General features: G+C 44.1%; 3 protein-coding genes across 7 annotated transcripts in view; 1 reads left to right on the top strand and 2 right to left on the bottom strand.

Moving 5' to 3' along the window:
- Nucleotides 1-1,036, bottom strand: part of iqub (IQ motif and ubiquitin domain containing) — a 75,171-nt gene extending 74,135 nt beyond the window's left edge. For 2 of the 3 annotated variants that reach the window (XM_067999810.1, XM_067999811.1), the window contains exon 1: nt 918-1,036. The gene's annotated coding sequence lies outside the window, so the exon portion shown is untranslated. Of the gene's footprint in view, nt 1-868; nt 889-917 lie in introns of those variants that run through there. The other variant, XM_067999812.1, reaches the window with a different exon arrangement.
- Nucleotides 1,037-5,919: 4,883 nt separating this feature from the next.
- Nucleotides 5,920-10,215, bottom strand: ndufa5 (NADH:ubiquinone oxidoreductase subunit A5). Its single transcript, XM_067999817.1, has 5 exons — nt 9,773-10,215; nt 9,319-9,363; nt 7,143-7,259; nt 6,425-6,490; nt 5,920-6,115 (listed from the first exon to the last, which is right to left on the bottom strand). Exons 1-5 carry the CDS (start codon nt 9,791-9,793, stop codon nt 6,014-6,016), a joined length of 351 nt encoding a protein of 116 aa, XP_067855918.1. The 5' UTR covers nt 9,794-10,215; the 3' UTR covers nt 5,920-6,013.
- The window catches only part of asb15a (ankyrin repeat and SOCS box containing 15a), a 31,090-nt gene continuing 26,652 nt past the window's right edge, over nt 9,874-14,311 (top strand). For 2 of the 3 annotated variants that reach the window (XM_067999814.1, XM_067999816.1), the window contains exon 1: nt 9,874-10,029. The gene's annotated coding sequence lies outside the window, so the exon portion shown is untranslated. Of the gene's footprint in view, nt 10,030-12,367; nt 12,448-14,311 lie in introns of those variants that run through there. The other variant, XM_067999815.1, reaches the window with a different exon arrangement.

Genomic DNA, 14,311 nt, shown 5'->3' on the forward strand with positions numbered 1-14,311 from the left:
CCACACGAGCCAGGATTGTTCATCAACGGGAAGGGGTATCACTCCATCAACACTCAGCTCATCTGTGACCACCGCAAGAGATTCCTTCATGTGTGCGCCAGATACCCTAGCAGCTGCCACGATTCCTTCATCCTCAGGGAGTCCAACATCCAGCCCCTCTTCCACGCACCGACCTCAACATGTGACTGTCCCATCAGTCCCTCTCCAAATCACTCCACGCGTCTCAGGCCTGTTCTCAGCCTAAGGCCATTTTTTTTTGCTGCTAAAATCGGCTTATACCATATTTGCAAATCTGCACACACGTGCTCGTCGCCCAGATACCTGACATCATGGGATCAGGTCAGAGCGCCGCTGAAGATAAAGACAAGTATCTACAGGAGATGCCTAGCCTGCGATAATGACAGCCTTTGTGAATCTACCGTCCTGTGCGGGCTAGGTCTCTTCCTTGCAGCCACAGTATTGCTACTGCTACCGCTACCTTTCTTCTCTAGCCGCGGGCTTACTTCAAACCCCGTGGCCCTAAAAGCACTCTTTGACTTCTTGGCAGTCCAGACGACGGACAGCAACAGTTCACCAGCCAGCAGACATGCTCAGGCCTAACCCCCTCACCAAGGCCTAGACCAATGGACTGACGCACAGCCCCAGGCCACTGGACCACCGGGGTGTAGACAACCCCAAACCAGCAATCAGGACCACATCCGCCAAATAGGTTTGAACTTGGGGTCACTTGACAGGCCCCTAGACATGTTCTTTTACAAGCGAGACCCGGGACCATGACTGCTGCTGGGGGGGGGGGGGGGGGGATGTGGCCGAGACAAAACCCACGGTACGAAGACACGAACCCCTACAAGCTCCTGAAGATGCAGACCTGCCGCACGGCGGTCCGGGTTACGCTGTACCCGCTCGGTGGCTCCTACCTGCGGGCAGGCGGGCGCCGTCCCGATCCGGTCCGGTGAAAAAGGCTCGAGCCCAGGTGCTCCCCTCAGCAAGCTGCTGTTGTCAGCGGCGCCATGGCAACCGCCGCGTGACTTGTGTGCGTGCGCTCGCCCGCCCGCCGAATGTCGTTAAAGTGGGCGCGCGCTGTGTCTGCACGCTCCCCAGAGCAAGGTATTGAGCGCAGAGCCTAATGTTTTAAAACTACAATAATTCATATATCCTCTCCAGTGTACAAGTTACACTGCTTGATTATAAGAAAAATCAGTTTTTATGGCAACAAGGCTTTCTCTTTCGAATAAATTCTTGAAATATATATAAATGAAATATATGAATATTGCAGTGATGCAATTTTCGGAGAAGGTGGCTCTCCTAAACCCCTTTTTCGAAATATCACCAACACACAATGCCCATGATGCTGAAACAAAAACTGGAAAAAAGTGGTCATTTAGCATCTTTTGGAGTTAAGGCTTTGTCTCAGGTGTGCACCCTTCATCAGAAATGTGTTTATAAACAAAAAAATGTGCAAAAGGGAAAGATCATGGGAAATAGCACTTTTTATTTCCCCCACATAGCGTTGGAGTCACTAAAGAAAACTGAAACACCTGCAACCCTAAAAATAATTTCAGACAGCATGTTCTGGAGATACATTGTGAATAAATCCCTTCAGCACATCTATCCCACAGTTGGAAGCTATTTGCCAGTCTTGTAAAGTCCGATCAATGTCAGTTTTGTTAGTTTTTTTAACTCGTTGTGGGAGTAAAATGTGCAGCAACAGAAATCTGTTCTGAGATGTTATTAATTTCTCTTGGGGTGCACTTTGAATGAAAGAGCTTACATTTTTATAACACCGTAATCTCCTTGGGACATTCCAATGTGTTTTACAACCAATAAACTACTTTTGAAGTGCAGTCTTTCATATAAGCAAGTGTGGCCGCAAATCTGCAAATAACAAAGTCCCACAAAGATTCAGCCAAGCAATTTCACAGCAGATTGTAATAGAGTAATAGAAGTGAAATCCCCCAGGAGCATTGGTTTCATAACCAGTGTGAACCGTCTTCTGCAGTTCCAGTTCGAAAGTACAGAGTAGTAGGGATCCATTCTAAAATTAAAGCGTCCTCAGAGATAGCCAGGGGCCAGATCCAGGCCAAGGTCGACCATCACAAAGCCCATTTGGGTTCTTTCTTACGCCCTTACGCTTCAATGAATTTCGAGCTCGACACGACGCTGAGCTCTTCTTCCGTCGCCTTCACCTCTGTACCAACTTCTTTAGCCAGGAGTCATCACCCCGCACAGCGGACCCTTTCTCCCGTCTTCAGAATTCTTGTTCCACCTGGACCCCTTCCTCTGGCCTCTTACCCTCTCTTGGTCTTTTCATTGCGAACTGCAGGCACAACATCAGCTGTCTCAATTTCTCTACTCCGTTCACTCACTTTAACCTACCTCCTTCTGAACTCGCAGCACTCCGTTCTCTCAGGTCCAACCCTGACATTGTCATTAAACCTGCTGACAAGGACAGCGCTGTTGTTGTGTGGCAAACAGACCACAGACCTCTACCTTGCGGAGACTGAACGCCACTATCCAACATCTCCTCTTATCTCCCCCTGGACCGTGACCCCACTGCCAGACATCAAGCCGTAGTTTCCCAGACCTTCACTAACCTCATCTCCTCTGGAGATCTTCCCTCTATGGCCTCCAACCTCATCGTCCTCCAACCCCGCACAGTTCGCTTCTACCTCCTTCCCAAGATCCACAAACAGGTCTGCCCTGGGAGACCCATCGTTTCAGCCTATTCTTGCCTCACAGAACTTATTTCCCCCTATCTTGACACTATTTTTTCTCCACTTGTCCAGTCTCTTCCAACCTAGATCCGCGACTCTTCTGACGCCCTCTGCCACTTTAACAGTTCTAAGGACGTCCAGTCCCTCTACACCTCCATCTCCCTCCAGGACGGCCTATGGGCCCTCCGCTTCTTCCTTGAACGGAGGCCAACCATTCCCTATCCACCACCACCCTCCTCCGCCTGGCTGAACTTGTTCTTACGTTGAACAACTTCTCTTTTGACTCCACTCACTTCCTCCAAATAAAAAGGGTCGCTATGGGAACCCGCATGGGTCCTAGCTATGCCTTTTTGTGGGCTACGTGGAACATTCCTTCTTCCAGTCCTACTCAGGTCCCCTCCCTCACCTCTTTTTCCAGTACATTGATGACTGTATCAGTGCCGTTTCCAGCTCTCGCCCCAAACTTGAAAATTTCATCAACTTTGCTTCCAATTTCCACCCTTCCCTCGCCTTCACATGGTCCATCTCTGACTCTTCCCTTCCTCGACTTCTCTACCTCTACTTCTGGGGATTGGCTGTCAACAAATATCTATTATAAGCCCACCGACTCCCAGTTACCTTGATTACACTTTCTCCCACCCCACTTCCTGTAAGGACTGTATTATCTTCTCCCCGTTTCTCTGTCTCTGTCGCATCTGTTCTGATGATACGACCTTTCGCACCAGTGCTTCTGATATGTCTTTCTTTTTCCTCAACCGAGGATTCCCCTCCACTGTAGTTGACAAGGCCCTTGACCGTGTCCGTCTTATTTCCCACACTTCTACCCTCACCCCTTCTCTTCTCACCCAGAACCACGATAGGGTTCCCCCTTGTCCTCATCTTCCACCCCAGCAGCTTCCACATTCAACATATCATCCTCCGCCATTCCCGCCACCTCCAGCGCGATCCCATCATCAAACACATGTTCCCCTTCCCTCCCTTTTCAGCCTTCTGAAGGGACTGCTCTCCGCGACACCCTGGTCCACTATTCCATCACCCCCAACACCTGCTCTCCTCCCCACAGCACCTTCCCGTGCAAATGCAGGAGATGCAACACCTGCCCTTTCACCTCCTCCCTTCCCACCGTCCAGGGCCCCAAACACTCCTTCCAGGTGAAACAGCGGTTTACTTGTACTTCTTTCAATTTAGTACACTGTATCCGCTGCCCACAATGCACTCTCCTCTACATTGGAGAGACCAAACGCAGACAGGTGGATCGCTTTGCTGAACATCTCCGCTCTGTCCGCAAGCGTGATCCTGAACTGCCAGTCGCTTGCCATTTTAATTCTCCTTCCCACTCCTACTCTGATCTCTCTGTCCTCGGCCTCTTACACTGTTCCAATGAAGCTCGAGGAACAGCACCTCATCTTTCGTTTTGGGTACTTTACAAACTTCTGGACTCAACATTGATTTCAATAACTTCAGATCATAACCACTGCTCCCATTTTTTCGGTCAGCCAGTGCTGGTAATGGTTCTGCTGCTGCCATTTACAGCTACTCTTGATCAATCTTTTGTATCTTAACCTGTCCCATTACCAGCTTCCTTGCCTTGCACCATCATCCCTTTTGTCATTTAATCACTCCTGCCCTCTACCCTATCACAGACTTTCCCTTTTGTTCTTTCCTCCCCACCCACCTACCTATCTTTCCCTGGCTCTGTACTTGCTCAAAACTTTAACTCTTTTAACATCTTCCAATTCTGATGAAAGGTCTTCAACCTGAAACATTAACTCTGTTTCTTTCTCCACAGATGCTGCCTCACTTGCTGAGCTTCTCCAGCATTTTCTGTTTTTATTTCAGATTTCCAGCATCCGCAGTATTTTGCTTTTGATTTTGGGTTCTTTCTTCGCTGTATGCATGCTCGTATAACCTTCTGCAGGCTGTTTGAATTTCCTGGGTATGGAGGATTGAAAATAACCTTGATCTAAATCCACCTGCATCCTTTCCACTCATGAATGTTACTTTGAATCGTGAAATCTTGCACTGGTGATAGCTAATTACTGTCTGCAGCTTCACAGGAGTTTATTTAAAAATACTAGTCCAGGCTCCCCGTACAGCTCAACCAGTCAAAGCAGTGAATAGTTGAATTATACAGATCAGGAAGTTCTCAGGTTTGATCCCTCATCAGTACTGAGTATAATGGCCTCAGATGTGTCAGTGATCGGGCTTCTATATTTGGACTCAGTAGGGGAAACTGGGCCACATCGCACCAGTTTCTTGGGTGCAAAAGGGACGTTGGGGGAGACTAATTTCCAGTGCAAACCCCCGGGCCCGCTGTCCTCCAGAAGTGCACCGGCTGCCAAATTGGCAGTTAGCGACTTCCAAGTGCCCAGGGCACCTGCCTAAAACATGCACTAACCATTTCAATATGCTAATCAGGAGCCTAGTATCCCACTGCCAAATTAGGCAAAAACTGGTCGCTTAAGAACAGGTAAGTTTTTCGGTTTTCACTTACCTTAATGTGGAGCTAGAAGGAAAGGGAGTGCTTCTCCTGGCTCCACAGCAATACTACCCCCTCCCATTTGCCTTCCCCACCGTTCCAGGATGTACCTGCAGGCTGGCATGGCATCAGAGCTGGACGATTTTGGGAAGTCCCAGACCGACAAGTAGCACGGAGATGCCTAAGTAGCATCTGTTGCTCGCTGGTGATATGGAGATGCAGCCCAATTTGGAGTGAGCCTCGGACCTTTGGGTGTGCATTTTCAATATGTCGCCAATTTCGAGCCAGTTCCCGGTAATAACCAAATTTCTCTTCAGGCATTGCTAGGTCAAGGAGAGGAAAAGGGGAACAGCCATAATTCCCACTGCAGTACATGATTTAGTGACCCCTCTTTTAAGTGCACCTGGATATTGAGTGAGGGCAGGAATGGGTTTACTGACATGCCCTCTGTGGTTAACGCCAGCAGACACTCACTGTCCAGGCTCACACACAAAACAATGACTACTCTGGCAAGGTACCAGAGAGTCACTGGCATCCACACTCCAGCAATAGGCCAGTGCCTTTGTGTGAGGAGGTGAGAAGAGAGAGCAAACTAGCAGAAAGAAGGAAAATGCTGGTTCACAGCAAAAATGATTATTCTGTTGTGTAAGCAGGGAAAGAAAAGGTATATTTATATTTCACATCAAATATTATGGCATGGCAAAATTTAAAACAATGCAAATAATGTTTCAGATAATCATTTTAATAATATCTATACAACTTGGAATTGACAAAACAGCCAGTAAGGTTTGCCAAATACAGCAATGTAATTTACATAAGTTTAAATTGGCCATTTCCATTGGCTGTGAGGGGCTTCTTCTATTAATGGCTCCCAAGGTTTCCACTTGGCCATTTTATATGCCAAAGAAAGTTCATTCTCAGCCTGCAATTCAAATATAAGTCAGTATCATTTTCTAACACAACACTTTGATATTTCAATTGATTTTTGCCTTTCAACTCCCCGCCACCCCCACCATGTGCAAAGAAAAACATAACAAGACACAGGACAGCAATGATATTGATGGAAGGGAGTTCTCCATTTTGAGAGGAACTCCTTTGAACTAACATGATAGTTACAGATATTTCCTTCTGTTGCTGGTTCCTTCTGCTGCTGAGAACATATGCAAAGTCTGCAATAAATACATTCTTTGGATTTCCATGTGGAACCCTAAATACTCTAGCAGTGACATACCTGTGAAATAACTTCCTCTATCTGGCCACAATTGATTTTGTCTTCTAGTTTTTGAACATCATGCACCTGCAATATACGATACAGAAGAGGTGACTTGAAACGACCACCTGCATACAGGGTCTCACTCCCTGTGAATATACACTATCCATCACACAAGTGTCATCCTTTATCTGATTTTGACAACCAATAAAATATTGACAGAGGGAATCAAATCAAACTGCTGGGGGTAAAACAACCAAATCTGTACCTGCTACACATCATAAAACATGTCAAACTTGGTAGAGAAATTCAGGGTAGCTCACCAAATCCTTCACAAGTTAAAATGTAAAGGAAAATATATTTTCAGTAAAATGAGCATTACAATTTTTTTTATGGAAGCTAAAATTATGAAAAGTATTCCTTAAATACCATTACCTATTGTTTTAGGTATCACTTTATTAAACTTGATCTCTGCAATTGTCTGTAAGGCATGCAGAATTAATGTTTTGTCCCAATACACATGAAAACAAACAGATGCCCCTAATTTGTTTCACAACATTCATTTTTCTTTTAATGCATCACAATGGTACATCATATTTACATACAATGAATCTTACAAAGTCTTTCAAAAGGAAGCCAGTTAGAGGCCTTGAAATAAGGGAATACTCAAATGAAACATAACAGATCAACCTAGGCAAACAACACCTCATCCACAGTCAGCTAAATCCAACAAGCTTACCGATGTTATCAAGTTAAGCCTTTCATTGACGATCTGCTCGGTGTACTTCCTGTAGGCTGCATCCTGAGGCATGGATTGCAGGGCAGTAAGGATCCTAGTGTATAGAATTTTCAATGTCTGAAAGAAGACAAAACAAAAACCTTTGCAGCATGGACTCTTTCATGGCTAATTTCTCTTCCTTTAGTCTCCCCAAACCACACACTTTCTCTGGCAGACAGGATAGGCTGTAGGCCTGAAATTCTAGGCTCCCGCCAGTCCCACCAGATTGCTGTCTGCAGGAAGCTACAAGAGAAGGCGTGGGTCACTGGCCTTCAATTTTCCCTCTTCCCAAGAAACATTCATCTTCTTTCTGGTGCCTCCCAATGGCTGTACGGTTTGAAATTAGGGAGCATAGACTTTGAGGTGATGTAATTGAGGTTTTTAAAATGATGAAGGGAATAGATTCGGTTTAGGTGGATAGGTTAGAAAGGGATGGGAAAAACTAGCAGGATAAGATTAAATATGAAAACAGAGTCAGGTTAGATGCCAGGAAGTATTTTTCACAGAGAGTCATCAATTACCAAAACATGTGGCAAGTATGGATTCACTGCAGTCCTTCAAAAGGGAGCTGGTCAAGTTCCTGACAGTTGATATCTCCAGTTATAGAAGGTAGTTGGACAGGTAGCTGTAATTATTGATATCAGTTACCATAGCTTGCTTGATTGTCTTTGGGAGTTGGAGAGCAATTTTATAGTTCTTTTTACTAAATTTTCTACAGTTAAATACAGTTTTTTTTTTACTACATTTTTTACAAAGATTGTCTGTTCCCAGATTTCTGCCACCAACTTTCACTGGTACAAAAAGCAGGCTCATTCCCCTTCCCATTTTTTCTTCACCAAAATCAGAAATTGCCATGCAGGGACTCACCAAGTGAAACCAATATGAAAGCACTCCATGATTCAGCAACCAGGCCATTAATATATTACACCAAACTATTACAAGAAATACATTCCTGAGGTTCAACAGAAAATCTTTTCTTCATATGACATAACTCAAGTATCACTGACATCCAGTGCATTCACTAGCTTTTGGCTATCATGCAAATATCAGATTCAGCCTTTAATTGGAAAGCATGCTACTACTTGTTTACTAATACAGCTTGAAAACCAGCCAGACAGGTGATTTTCAATGCAACAGAGAGTGTTTTCTCTCTCCCTCCTTGGCCAAGACTGAGAAACATGATGTGGAGATGCCGGTGATGGACTGGGGCTGACAATTGTAAACAATTTTACAACACCAAGTTATAGTCCAGCAATTTTATTTTAAATTCACAAGCTTTCGGAGGCTTCCTCCTTCATCAGGTGTTTTCACATCGTTCACCTGAGGAAGGAGGAAGCCTCCGAAAGCTTGTGAATTTAAAATAAAATTGCTGGACTATAACTCCAAGGCGGCCTTCGAGACACACGACAACGCAAAATCGTCGAGCAGAAATTGATAGCCAAGTTCCGTTCCGCACCCATGAGGACGCCCTCAACCGGGATCTTGGGTTCATGTCACGCTACACGTTACCCCACCAGCGAACAAATGTTATCTGTTTTTAATATAACGGGTCAGTTGCTGTCTTTTCTATGTTTCTACCTCTCTATCTCTGTTTTTTTTTTGTTTGTTGTTTTTTTTTTGGTGATTTGTATATTCTGAGAGACCTGGCAGGTAACACCTGTCTGTCTGCACACTGATTGCCTTGGCAACGGGCAGTTGAAAAAACTGTCTGTACTCACCAAGCATTGTTCTGTGAATTATAAATGCGATTTCATTTCGAGGATTTCATTTTCACATCGTTCACCTGACGAAGGAGGAAGCCTCCGAAAGCTTGTGAATTTAAAATAAAATTGCTGGACTATAACTTGGTGTTGTAAAATTGTTTACAATTGTCAACCCCAGTCCATCACCGGCATCTCCACATCAGGACTATAACTTGGTGTTGTAAAATTGTTTACAAGACTGATAAAGTGTGTTTTTCAAAAGGAAGCTGATGTTTTAATTCCAACCATGTTTGTCATTCTCATCTAGGCTTCATGATAAGGAATTCAACAATGACAAGTACTGTACCAGATCAAACCCCATTCTAGTCCTATTTTACAACTCATGGAATTGTACATATTACAGAACTGAAAACAAAAATTTACAAAAATTATACCTCTCGTGGATTCTGGGACACAGCAAGACCCACCAACCCAGTGGTCTGCAGGAAAGAAAACAAATAAGATTAATATATGTTACAAGTTTTCTCAAGGGTATCTCTCTCTCTCCCCCATGTATCTCTCTCCCCCTTTCCTATATCGCTCCTTCTATCATTCCTCATGTGTCTCTTGTTCCCTCCATCGCTCTCCCCCCCATATTCATATCTCTCTCTTTCTCTCTCCCCCCCATATTCATCTCTCTCTCACTCTCTCCCCATATCTCTTGCTCCCTCCATTACTCTCGCCCCATATTCATCTCTCTCTCCCCATATATCTATTATTTTTTTCTGTATCTCTCGCCACTATCGCTCCCCCCCTCTATCTCCTGTATCTGTATCTCTCTCACCCTATCATACCCCCTATCTTTCTCCTATATATTTATATATCTCTTTCTCTTTGACCTCCACTCACCTTTTTCAAGACTCCAGCCATTGTCGCTGCAGTGCATTGTGGGACCGCCTCCAGCCCATTTAAACGAGTGCCGAGCTGTCGCGATATCCCAGCAACCAGACCCGATTAGCGCAACTCCGAGCCTGCGATCGCTGACAGGTGGTCAGAGGTTTAGTTTGAGGAGTAAGTGAAGCCGGGCCGGGCCCTATCCGAGCCTGACCGCAGCAGGAAGGGAGAGGAGAGGGGATCAGCTGTTAAAGGGAGTGCCCCTGGAGGAGGTGAGGATCGGGGTTCGGGCAGGGTCAGTGCGACTGGAGTACGGGCTGTTAACAACCGCGGAGAGCAGGAGCGCTCGGCCCGGCGCTGGCCGGTCTGTAATCGGTGTCAGTGCCGGGTGGGTGAGCGGTCCCCGTCATCGGTCCCCGTTGTGTTGAATGTGGGAACCTGTGCGTGAGTTATGGACCGAGAGGGGGCGGGGTCGAGAGGGGGCGGGGCCGGCCCTGGAGGGCGGGGTCGAGAGGGGGCGGGGCCGGCCCGGGAGGGGCGGGGCCGAGAGGGGGCGGGGTCTGCCCTGGAGGGCGGGGCCGAGAGGGGGCGGGGTCTGCCCTGGAGGGCGGGGTCGAGAGGGGGCGGGGATCTGCCCTGGAGGGCGGGGCCGAGAGGGGGCGGGGTCTGCCCTGGAGGGCGGGCCCGGGGCGGGGCCAGCTGGTCTTTTCCTCAAAATGTCATTCCTGAAATTCCAGCCCAACCTCTGATAGAGAAATTGTAAACAATTTTACAACACCAAGTTATAGTCCAGCAATTTTATTTTAAATTCACAAGCTTTCGGAGGCTTCCTCCTTCCTCAGGTGAATGAAGGAGGAAGCCTCCGAAAGCTGGTGAATTTAAAATAAAATTGCTGGACTATAACTTGGTGTTGTAAAATTGTTTACAATTGTCAACCCCAGTCCATCACCGGCATCTCCACATCATCTGATAGAGAAACACTGCAGTGAGCGGCGGCCCCAGTGGAAGTCCCGCCTCCCTCCCATTTCATAGTGAAATCTGATCAGGGCTCCCCTTGGAAAATTTATTTTACCTGAATTGTAACATTGAAAATCTAAGCCTTGGTTAAAGAACGGGTTGATTTCTTCTTACCCCCTCCCATGGTTGGTGCAGGAACCATTTTTTTTGCTTCCTCTTTCACGACTTCTTTCCTGCTTTCTCCAATACTTTAACACAACTTCCATACATGCCAAACATCAGTATTTTACAGGCCTTTGTTTCCAAGCCCTGGTAGCGTTTGCTAACCTAAATCAGCATATTTGTTTCTAACAGCCTGAGGCATTTTTTGTTAAAGATGCCACTGAATGCACTGTGTTTTCCTTGCATTCATATGGAGTTTTACGAATGATGAAAATTTGTGCACTTTTGAGGAACTTTCACCACATGAATGAAGCAGTAAAGTTGCATGAACCATCAAAGTTCTGTGCATGAATAAATGTCAAAAATTTGTGGGCATGCATGGAGGTTGGGAGAACAATGTTGTGCTGTTGTGGAAAAAAGTATATCTGTATTAATATTAACCGTTATACTCTTGTGTTTTGCCTTCTGATGGCAGAAAACTCGAGTCAATTGTAACTTGTAAGAACTGTAATGTTCCAAAATAAATTATATTTGTCTTCAAGGGCTGAATGACAGTAAAGAAAGAACTTGCATTTATATAGCACCTTTCACAAATTCAGAATGTTCTAAATGCTTAACACCCAATGAAGAACTTTTGAAGTATAGTCACTGTTGTAATATAGGAAAAGTGGCAGCCAATTTGCGCACAGCAAGGTCCCACTAGCAATGAGAAATGACCAGATAATCTTCTATGGTGATGTTGCTTGAGGGATAAATATTGGCCAGGTCACCAAGGAAAACTCCCCTGCTCTTCAAATAGTGTGATAGGATCTTTTACATCTAACTGAGTGAGCAGACAGGGCCTTGGTTTAATGTCTTATCCGAAAGATGGGGCCTCTGACAGTGCAGCACTTTCCCCGTCTCTGGAGTGGGACTTGAACCCACAACCTTCTGACCCAGAGGCGAGAGTGCTACCACTGAGCCAAGGCTGACACAGTACACTCCAAAAGCTAGAAAATATATCAAAAGTCAATATTTTCTGGATGTACAGGTAAATTAGAGATAAGTAGTCCCTTTTCTAGATCCAGTATGCATTTTAGTGTACTTTAGTTTTCCCTGCAGTACAAGTGTTGGATATATTGGGTATACCTACAGCTTAAATTACAACCAGCTCATGTCCCACTGCACACTCTGTATAACCACTGGTGTTAACAACATAGGCAAGATCTTTAGGTTTAGTTTTTGTCAAAAAGGGTCCAAATTGTGAAGTGATTCTGAAGCATTGGTGAAAATCCTGGAATCCCATGTAATAAAATGGAAATCAACTTCTTCTGTCACCATAAGGCAGTGGTCCTGGTTATATGGCCAGAATCAGGACTGTTTTTGGCTGCTGTTTGAATTGTAAGCATTTTTTAAAGCCATTTGTCAACCTTTTTGTTTTCTAGGTTGGCACACAAGATCTTCTAATGTGTTTCTAAAATACACCCACCTATAGTTCATCTAGTTATTGCAACATTGACTAGAGTTGGCCTGAATTGTTCTCTCTATAGGCAAATGCACTGTTGGGACTGAATCGGGAAGATCTTCAAAGGGTAAATTTTCAGGGTGTACGTTTTCCCTTCACTCTGTGGTTATTAAACAATGAAATTATAAAACATGGCATGTTCACTTAATTGTTTTGAATCAGAGGTTCATTTGTTTGAAAATATAGAGAAGGATAACATATACTAAAATTAAATCCCATCACCACCATTTGGCATGTTAATTACATACATGTATTTACAAGTAGAAACACCATGCCAGAAGAGGAGGAGACATCACATAACACGCAGTCAGCACAGACTACACCTGCTTAAACATTTGGTCCAGTTGGTACATTGCCCATTCTTAATTTATAATATTAGTGTTCAGTTGCTATGCACAAGCTGCCTCAGTTATTAGCACAGTTGAATGGGTTCTTGATTCAAAACCAATCTAAAAACTGGATCCATATCACAAGTAACTTTGCTTCAGATCTGTCATAGGATATTTAGCTTTTGAGGAAATAATAATGAGCCTGACTTTCCTAATTAATAACAATCTTTCCTTTTGCAAGCACTTAAAGTCCCACAAATGCAATGAAGTCTATCATTAACAATATAATCCAGAGGATTTGTTATTCATAATGTATACTTTAGTATTAATTTTTGTTTACTGATTATCTGTTGATTAAAAAAATCTTTTTTCAATAAATATGGTCATATACCTTCAGGTCCTTCATCTTTGTTCCCTTCAACCTACTTCATACTGCATCCACTGTACAAAGACAAAAACAAGCTTTTAGAAAAATTAAACTATTCAGAATGTGGTATACACAATGACAATTGGCTGTCACACAGTTTAAAACAGTGTTTTGATTTTGGGTTTATGGTAATGTTCAGAGGTGGTACAGAATTTCTTCCTTATGCAGTTTGTCAAACAGCCAATGTTGCCAGCAACTATTCTGGAACTAAGCTTTGGTAATGATGTAGGCGCAGTACCCAAGGCAGATGAAGGGGAGCAGCAGGGGTGTAGCAAACATAATATAGTTGGAATTGAAAGGCTTGTGAAAGTTTACTAAAATGATAGTGACACAAAAATATTGCACTTCAAAAGAGCAAACTTTGAGACAATAAAAATGGGGTTAAACAGTTAAGACACAATGGTTGCGAGATTGACAGTAGAAAAGTGGAACTTATTTTAAGGAAATATTGGTGAGCTACAATTGAAATTCATGCTGGCTAAGTTTAAAAACAAAAGAAAATGGAGATCAGCAATGTTTAGTAGCAGTGTAAAGAATAGTATGGAAGATAAACAGAAGGCTTTCCAAAAAAATTCAAGGAACCCAGTGGGCAGGAGCATTGGGAAAAAAATAACAGGAGTCTCTAACAGAAACATTGAATGTAAGGTTGCTGAGAACATCTCGAGAAGGATTAAATGGTTTTTCAAATAGGTTCACGGTAAACAAAAGGTGAAAGTAAACATTGGTCCACTTGAAAATGACAGTGGGTTACTGAAATCTGGGGACAACGAAACAGCAAAGTTATCAAATAATTACTTCAAAACTCTGTCTATCCAGGAACACGAGAGAAAGTTAGTTAAGTCAGAAATCAGATTTCCAGGAAATGCAGAGAAAGCAAAGCAATATGCAGATATCCTTGTTTTGATTGGTCACGTGTCTGTTGTGTCTGCTTTCTAATTCACACTCTCATCAATCACTTTCTACCCCCAAAAAAATTATTTTCCACAATGACTTGCATTTATATAATATCTTTTAATGTATGACAAGAAAGTCCCAAATTGCTTCAGAGGGGCATAAGAACAAAAGTGGGTGCCAAGCCTAAGAAGGAGATATTAAGAGGCATAACCAACAGCTTGGTCAAAGAGCTGGGTTTTAAGTAGGGCCTTAAATGAGGAATTAGGGTGGGGGGATGGAGT

This window comes from Heptranchias perlo, chromosome 18, assembly GCF_035084215.1.
Source record: "Heptranchias perlo isolate sHepPer1 chromosome 18, sHepPer1.hap1, whole genome shotgun sequence".
Lineage (NCBI taxonomy): Eukaryota > Metazoa > Chordata > Chondrichthyes > Hexanchiformes > Hexanchidae > Heptranchias > Heptranchias perlo.